The sequence below is a fragment of the Podarcis raffonei genome, chromosome 5 (genome assembly GCF_027172205.1).
Source record: "Podarcis raffonei isolate rPodRaf1 chromosome 5, rPodRaf1.pri, whole genome shotgun sequence".
Taxonomy (NCBI): Eukaryota; Metazoa; Chordata; class Lepidosauria; order Squamata; family Lacertidae; genus Podarcis; species Podarcis raffonei.
This window is the reverse complement of record NC_070606.1, coordinates 50481986-50491144: the sequence shown is the minus strand read 5'-3', so window position 1 is coordinate 50491144 and position 9159 is coordinate 50481986. Positions and strand designations below refer to the sequence as shown.

General features: G+C 42.8%; 1 protein-coding gene across 7 annotated transcripts in view; it reads left to right on the top strand.

The window, feature by feature from the left end:
- The first annotated feature begins 451 nt into the window (after positions 1-451).
- ENO4 (enolase 4) overlaps positions 452-9159 on the top strand; it is a 32054-nt gene continuing 23346 nt past the window's right edge. For 2 of the 7 annotated variants that reach the window (XM_053389081.1, XM_053389084.1), the window contains exons 1-4: positions 456-975; positions 2734-2862; positions 5985-6175; positions 7138-7280. In XM_053389081.1, coding sequence (XP_053245056.1) covers positions 784-975; positions 2734-2862; positions 5985-6175; positions 7138-7280 — 655 coding nt within the window. In that variant the 5' untranslated portion in view covers positions 456-783. The other 5 variants (XM_053389085.1, XM_053389083.1, XM_053389080.1 and 2 more) reach the window with 5 other exon arrangements.

Here is a 9159-nt window from a genome sequence, read left to right as displayed (position 1 = left end):
GAGGCACTTCCTGATGATTTCCCCTTAGTGTGAAGTTGAAAGAAAAAACTCTGGCTGCTCCCTGCCTGACAAGAAAGGAGGAAGGAGTGGGCTGCAAGCACTGATGAAAGCAGGCATGAGTCCCGGACAAATAAGCATCGAGACAAGGGAGGGGAAACAGGGCTAAATAAGGGAAACAAGTGTTTTTGGGGTTTTTTAAGTTAGGAAAAACAACACAGGGAGTAAGCAAAGGGAAAAGCGACACACATACGAAAACAGAATCGGAGTCAAAAATCAGCAGTTGAAAATTGGTTGGGGGGGGGACCAAAATGCAATCACAAGCCTGAGCAGAATGGCAGGAGGGTCTCTCTCTCTCTCATACACGTTCTCTCTCTCACACATGCGCACAGAGGCGTCTGTCCCAGGTGAAGACAGGGAACAGGCTGAGCTGACAAAGACACGACTGCGCTTCCCGCCTTTGGGCACCAGGTGGCGCTACAACCCGCCGTGTCCCAAGTTTATTCAATCTCCGGAGGAACCTAATCAGCCGGCGCCGAGCCGGAGACGTTAACAGGGCTCAGCAGGAACCTCCTCGTCGTGGTCCTCCCTCAGAAGTCGGGGCTGATGGATTCGGAATGGGCTGTGCTACACTATTCGGCACAGGACCGAAGCCCGAAGGAAAGAACTTGAGGAGAGGAGGAGAAAAAGAGGAAAGCGATCCCGCGAGAACACGGTAATCTCGGGGCGGGAGGCGCGCGTGCCCCGTCTCCTAGCAACGGAGCCCCGGCGCTTCTCCGGGGAGACATGGAGTATTGCGGGAACCGGGCTGCGGGCGAGCAGCAACAGCAACAGCAGCAGCAGCAGCGGCGGTTCACCATTACTGATCTCAAACACCAGGCTGCGGAGTATTACCGCAGCAACGAAGTGCCGCAGCGCCTGGAGGAGGTGCTCAACGCCATGTTCTACCAGCGCCCAGAGGACTTCTACGGGCACCTGGTAAGCCGGACCCGCGTGTAACGGCACCCCCGCTTGCGCATGCGCCTTTGGCCCAAACCGGGGGATGGTGCGAAGTGTGCCTAGTGCGCACGCGCACCGGGAGGGGGGGGGGAGACGCCTTAGGTGTGGGACCGTCTGAGTGGGAGTGCAGAACTCCCTTAATGCAAGTCGTGTGTTGCTGGTGTGTGCATCTGCATGGTAGTATTTTGGCCCTTTACAGGGCGAGCTTCTCCATGATATTTCCGAGGCAAGTCGCACTGAGCTCCTGTGTGTCCCCATTCAATCCAACGAGAGTTACTCCTAGCTAAGTAGGTATATAGTGGCTGCATATTTACTGCTTAAGTAAACAGCAACCGAGAGCCTTGACAGCACCTTAAACACCAACACATTTATTTCATGGATGGAAATCTGCATCATCAGCTGTGAAGAGTGCACTCTGGTACATGAAAACCCGTGCCATAATAAATTTGTTTGCAGAGTGATCCTGTGCAGGTCAACATAGAAGTAAATTGGGCAGGGAGTGGTTAGCATATGATACTGTGCTGCCTAACCCTGAATTCTTGGCATGTAAAAAGCTTTGATTCTTACTAATGTACATAATTTTCTCTCAACTGGCAACACTGAGAACTTGGTTCTAGCTTTTCTTATTCTGGCCTCTCAATGAGGATGACTGGCACTTGGTACATCAGAATTAACTGTAAGATTATTAAAATGATTTAATAAATAACTCTTAAAATATGAACTGACCTGTATTTTGTCTTCTATTTTTTTCTGCTCCTACAGCCCTCCAATAAACTTACATTGCTACATATCAGTATAATTTGCATTATGATGAGCAAGGCACACTTAGGAGGTAGAAGGGTTCTCATCCTGTACAATTTGCAAGTCTATTGTAAAGAGGACGTTCATGGGATTCATGCCACATAACTGTATATGTTGGCAGAGTATACTTACATGGTGTATAATCTTATGAATTTCCTCTGAACAATATACTGTAGCATATACAGTAAATGTCATGGTCTGCTTTAGTTTCCCATTGGTAAAATGGTAATCTTATGACATAATCTCAGTGTTGATTCGGATATTAATAAATCAAGGGTTATAATGCACTAAGCCCACTAGAAAATGTGATTTAAATAGGGAATTAGAAAATGTGAACATATCTTTTTATGATACCATTTGTCATTGGAAGCAGAAATAGTATTATATGTCATAGCAAGCTCACATTTGGGCAGGCTACTAAGACCTGACAAAATTTGTGGACCTCTACCTTTGAAATTCACCCATCAGTACAAAACATCATAGTGCCTTTTGGAGTACTTCCTGATCGATCATTTCTCCTGATTGCCAGGCAGCATGCCGTATACTAGCATGTGTCAGGGAAAATGCTGGTCCCTGTATTAATTCCTGCTAGTCCAAAGGGCAGGCTAGGATCCTGCAGAATCAATGTCAGTGGCACAATCCAAGAATTTATTGTGATCCATCCTTGACTTCATCTCAGATGAACTGGTATCATTACAGTTTACCATACTCCAGAAGATTTAGTGAAAGCCAAGAGGGTACCATTAGGATTTTAAAAAGAAAGGAGATAATATTGTTGGTAATAGATATGATCCCAAGCCATGGGTGCAGGAACTACTAAATGAGCAGTCTGATAAATGTCAGGGAAAAGTTTCACTGCAGACGACTGTGTACTAGGAGAATAGAAGTCTCATTTTAAATATATGGGAAATAATTGCTATAATTGTTATCTTCCAGGCAAACTACTTCTCTGAATTATCAAAGCCTCCAGTGATAACCAGATTAGTTGGGAAAAAGGTGCTTGATGGGATCGGTAGGCCAACGTTAGAAGTGGAAGTGTCATGCCGAGTTAGGAACTGTGTCAAGGTATGAACTGTTACGTGCTTTATTCTCTATTTGATCCAGAGACATCTGACTGCCAGACTGAGGGCTGCTTGCAGCCCTACAAATAACATTGTCCGTGAGCTTATATGGACACTGGTCAACCCCTGCCAATTTTTGTCTCAATATGATGAAACCAAAGGCCCAAAGTAGGTTTGATGTTAAAATGTGTCAAGGCATTTACAAAGTAGGTTTGATGTTAAAATGTGTCAAGGCATTTAACATATCTAGGTGTTTTCCCCCTTAACTAGCTGCTGTGTGTTATGTGTGTGTCAGGATTGGGACCATGGTGCTTGGAGAAGGGTTTCCAATATTTCTTTTTTTCCTTGATGAAAATCCCCCCTCATGCTATTAATGTGAACACAATCTAATTAATGTGTCCTAGGGCTGGTAGCAATTTTGGTGGAGCGTTTCTTCAGGACCACTGCATGGTAGAAAGTGGTAATGTTTCCTTTCCCTGTGCACCATGATCCTGAGTGTAAAAAAAGTTTAGGGGCAAATTAGACATCATACTATCACCCTTTTGAAATTTGGAAGGGTCTTGTCTGCTGTGACTTTTTATAAAATGTCTTCACTAGGGTTGAGGGATAAGGATAAGGATAAGGATGAGACACCCAACAGTGAAGTATGCACAGGGCTGGCCCAAGGCATTTTGCTGTCTGAGGTGAAGCAGAAAATGGCATGCCCCTGGGAATTGTGGTTTGTTAAGAGTGCTGGGTTAGGGCATGGGCAGGGAATATTAGGCTCAGAGACCAAATGCAGCCCTCTAGACCTTTTTGTTAAGGTCCAGGCCAGTCCTCTTCAGTCCTGCTTTGAGTCCTCTTTGAGGGTTTTTTTGTTGTTGTTATTAACTGAAATGTGTTTTTGGATGGAGAGAAGGTACTGTGGTTGTGGGATAGGGCTCATCTCATCCCCCCTCAAAACCCACTGCCTCTTTCCATTCTCCTGGCTGACCTCTGCCTTGCCTTTGAACCATGGCTTACTAGCTGGAAACCGTGGCTGCTCTTTTGCAAAGCTGGGAGCTTGTCCATCAGGAGGCAGCTGCACATGCAGCGTGGCACTTGAGCAGGACTCTGTGGGTTAGTGGCTTGATAGATTTACGGAAAAGAAGATGTTGTGAAATGGGGAGGAGAAGTGCTGTGGTGAAGCAAGGGGGACTAAATGCAGATGGATAACAGGGGTGGGAGGAGAGGGAAACTCCGGAAACAAGGGAGGGTGAACTAGAGAAGGAAAGAGCAGGCAAGGAGAGGGAAAGCAGGGAAGCCAGAAAACAAGTATGATCTGGAGAATGAAAGTGTGGGGGACTTTTCTGCATTCCTGAAGAAATTGCTCCATGTAGGAAGCAGGGAGGTGTGGACTGTACCTAGATGCAAATTTGCCACCCCTCACAGAGTGCCACTTGAGATCATGGAAGGGGTGGCCCCAAGTTTACACTTCCATGAGTACATATCTCTCACATTGGGTAACAGAAATGGCATGAGTGGAAGGACAGAAGACACCCAGTGTTTCTGTGTTTTTGCTCTTGAAAAATGTATATTAAGGTGTATTCCATATTGAGGTATATTCAATAGAGAATCAAAGGATAAATAACTGTTAGATGGATATGTAGCTGGTTGATTGACCGAACCCAAAGAGTACTCATTAATGGCTCCTCGTCACCCTGGAAAAAAGTGACAAGTGGGGTGCCGAAGGGTTCTGTCTTGGGCCCGTTGTTGTTCAGAGTCTTTATAAACAACTGATGAAGAAATTGGGTGGGGGGAAGAATCATAGGCATAGCCAGGGGGGGCAGCTGCCCCCTATAATCCTCAAAAATTATTGAAAAGCATAAAAAATACTCAATTAATTGCCCCCCAACAAAAGCCTGTAATGCCCTCTATTAGGGGGAATTTTAGGCATGATCTCACCAAAAAAGCTCAATAACTTTTTGGGACCCCCATAACAAAAAATGTGGCTATGCCCATGAGGGGGGTGCTAATCAAATCTGCAGATGACACCAAACTGGGAGGGGTAGCTAATGCCACAGAAGATAGAATCAGGATTCAAAATGACTTTAACAGATTGGAGAACTGGGTCTAAACTAACAAAATGAATTTCAGTAGGGACAAATGTAAGGTTCTGCACTTAGCCGGAAAGAACCAGATGCACAAATATAAGATGGGGGGCACTTGGCTTACTAGTAGTACATGTGAAAAGGATCTTGGGGTCTTAGTGGACCACCACCAATAGTGTGATGCAGCAATAGAAGTATAGTATCCAGATCAAGGGAAGTAATAGTACTATTCTCTTCTGCCTCGGTCACACCACACCTAGAATTCTGGGCACCACAAGGGATATTGACAAGCTGGAACATGTGCAGAGGAGGGTAACTAATATGATCAAGTGCCTGGAAACCAAGCCTTATGAGGAATGGTTGAAGGAGCTGGGTATGTTTAGCCTGGAAAAGAGGAGGGTGAGAGGAGATATGATAGCCATCTTCAAATATCTAAAGAGCTGTCACATGGAAGATAGAGCAAGCTTGTTTTCTCATGCTCTGGATTGTAGGACTCAAACCAATGGCTTCAAATTACAATAAAGGAGATTCCAACTTAACATCAGGAAGAGCTGTTTGACAGTAGGAGCTGTTTGACAGCGGAGCGGTCTCCCTTGGGAGGTTGTGAACTCTCCTTCATTGGAGGTTTCTAAGCAGAGGTTGGATGTCTATGGATGCTTTAGTTGAGATTCCTGTATTGCAGGGGGTTGGACTAGTTGACCATTGGGGTCCCTTCCAACTCTACGATTTTCTAATACTGTAATATAACCTAGAGGCATTTGCATTATTCAGAAGTTCATATAAACAGTGTAGTTTACATGGTGAAAGAAGCACATGGACTAAACAAAATTGAAATGAAAGGAGCTGTGAAGAATTCTACTCTAGCAATAAAATTATTTTAAATACCTTGTCAAAAGATTTGATATGTGGAGTTTATAACATTTGACAGTGAAAGTGATAACCCTTTCCATACATCAAAAATAAAGCTTAAATAAACCTTTAGCACAAAATGATTTCAATGTAGTGTTTATTATGTGAAATTTCAATGGTGAATCTATTTTTAAATACTATTCTGCAGAGGATTTGTTCTAGCATGATCTCTTCTCATGCTGAAATTCTTGAAAACGCTTCACCAGAAGCAATTGATGCTGATGAAAGGGAAAGAGAGGAATCTATAAAGATAGCAATTGAATGGATAAATGAATCACTGAATGAAATGTTCACAGGCCTTCAACCTACTGACCAGCATAAAGCTGATGAACTTCTAGGGTAAGTTTCACATATTTATTCTGCATGTTATATAGCAATTCTTTTCTTTTGAAAATCCATTATGTTGCACTTACAAGACTGTAATTCAGGCTGCAATTCTATACTTTAGAGTAAGCCCTTTTGGACTCAGTGGGACTTACTTTTGAGCAGACTTGTATTGGATTGTACTTGTACTTGTACTTACCAGCATGTGGCATACTTGAGGATTTGAAATGGCTGTGCTTCAACCATAAGAGTCTGGTGGTCTGGAGGCAGATTATGACTGAGTTTAAGCTTAGTCTGTAAATAAAATTATCATCTACCTTTGGGGGGATACCAACCTGGAACCCATGAAAAACTGTACTGTGTCAGAGCCTGCTGCCATTTTATTTTAAACAAAAAAGTACCGTAAGTCTCTAAGCCCTCCTAGAAAGTTAAGCAAAATGTGCAGGTACCCTTCTAAGCAATTTTAGTGAAATGATCACTCATGGGCTAAAACCACTGATAGACAGGAGTAAAATCAGAGCTGTGATAGATGAGTTGCTTGGACACCAGGCAATGGGAATACCTTGGGTCCGAAAGAGTTGCTGGTTTCCCTTTTATGTACTTTATCTGCTTCTGCCTTATTTTCTAGTAGTCCTTAGAATCTCCATAGTTTTCCCTTCCTTTTTACCTAGCAACCAGGAAACATCTTCCCCGTGGTGGGTTTCTCTGAGTTCATGTACTCCCTAGAAGTTATTTTCTGCAAATATAGCTACACAGTAAGTGCGAGTGGGGAGGTTAAAGACCTCCACCCCCCGGGCAAATACAAAATACCTCTCTAATTTTGTGTTATGTGTTTTATCAGAAATGTATTACTATTTATAGAAGTGAAGGTAACAAATTTCAGTGTAACCTGTCACCCTAAAGTAGACTTGCATTTGTCAAGAAGTTTCTTGAAGTACTAAAGCAACCAGCGGTTACTGCGCTTCCTTTTATTACAGTGAATATTTTGCAAAGAAAGCAGAAGCAGATGAAGAAAGAAGGGAAGCTGAAAAGGAGAAAGAGAAAGAAAACCAGGAAGCAGAGGCTTCTGGTGCTTCAGCTGCTCCAGCTCCTTCTGGGAAAAAAAAGCCAAACAAAGCAGGTTATAGAATAGACCTTGTATCTATAAAGTAGATAGCATTCCATTCGATTTACCAAATGGGTATCATGGCTCTCAGGCTTGTATCCAACGAAGTTGTCCCGTTCATACAACTTCTGTTTGTGTAATGGAACTTCCCCTCCGTCTTCTCTTCCTACATGCCCCTTGCACACCCACCCACCCACCCACCCAAATCTTTCTCTGGAGGGTTGGCGGAACTCCCAGAACAGATTTGGGAGGCCACCTGGGGAGGAGAGCATGGGGAAGTTCTATTCTGCAAGTAGGAGTCCTTTCTGGGATAAAGACCCACATTTACTTTCTTACCTAAGCTTGTAGAAGGGAAGGGTAGTTCAAAGCATGCTTCTGCTAGCTTTATTTTGTTTTATCACATTTTTATGAAATGTTATTGAAATATTATCAATGTTGCATTTTTATTGTTTTTGAGTAAGCCACTTATTATTATAGGAAGGGGTATAAAATGTTATAAATAAATGAAACTTTTGCACATAACCCGTTATGCTTTCCTGGATTCTCCACCCTTCAACATGTTTTGTGTCCCCATATCACTCTGCATACTGGACTTAATGATCCCAAGTAAAGTCATGGCAGTTGTAGATTGAGGTGTGGGTGGGTGGCTTGCTTGCCTTTGTTGCTATGTGATGCTTCAAAATGGGAATCACACAGGCAAAACAAAAGAAAAAGATTGGGAAACACTAGATCTAGATACCTAGCTCTCTTTTCTTGGGCAATGCCTTATCTGAGTGTCAGATATGATCCCTAGACTGCATTCTTTGTCTTGACACGTGAATACGCACTCCATTGTCTCATGTTGATTTAGTTCATTTTATTAGGAATCAGTTTGATAGAGGGACATGGAACAGCACACCTGCTGAGAAGTTTATATTTGTTTGATGGGATCTGGCAGGAAAACAGCACAGTGGAAGGGGGCTGAAGGTGTCTCCTAGCCACACCTTTTGGCTTTAAATTGAACTGCTAGCTCATCTAGTTGCCAGCCAGGGCCATGCCACTTGTTATCTGTAACGTTCAGTAACGTTTCACTAATGGAAACAACATCGAGATCATGTTGACCCTTGAGAGCAAGAGTCTTAAGGATGCAACACCCATTGATTGTTTAACTCGAGGGAAATGTGTCGAATGTTTCTCCTCTTATTGGCTTTTTGCATAATTGCAGTGACCTGTTCATGATAAGAAGAAAGTGTTCTTATTCATATACTCTTTAACATTTCGTATCTTTCATGATTGTCGCGGTGCTTTTTTGTCTGACAGTACTCACCAGTATGGAGTACCACCACCCCTTTTGTAGCAGCTCATGACAGCCATTTTATGCCAGCACCCATGGCATTTTAATGAAGATTATGAGTACTGGCACCCCATTTTGTACCAAAAATACTGCTCGGAGTTAAATTTGCTTAAAAGTAGTACTGTAGCAGAAGTTTGTATTGTTGCATTTGCCTCACTGATAATTTTAATTGCCATTCTTGATTTCTTAGCAAATATAACAAAATCATTTTTACTTTTCTGGGAGAAAATATTTAATTACTGGAATTTCAGTAGTCTCAATAAAAGCCGTTATAGAGAAGTTGAACTTCCGAAGAGTAGAATTTGTCATTTTATGGAGAATAAAGGTGATTTTTGAGAAACTTTAGAGAACAGCCTGTTGCTTCATGCCTGACACCTCACTCATAATGCACTCATTGCTGTGCATTCCACTCCTAAGGAAGATCAAATATATGATGTGGTTCAAATATATGATGTGCTTCAAACACTTTAGTTGGGTGTCTGCATAGAGTTCCATAGTTGCACTTGACAGCTTTCATGTTCTGCTGTTCGAAAGTTCTGTTAAGTGCTTGGATTAAAAGGT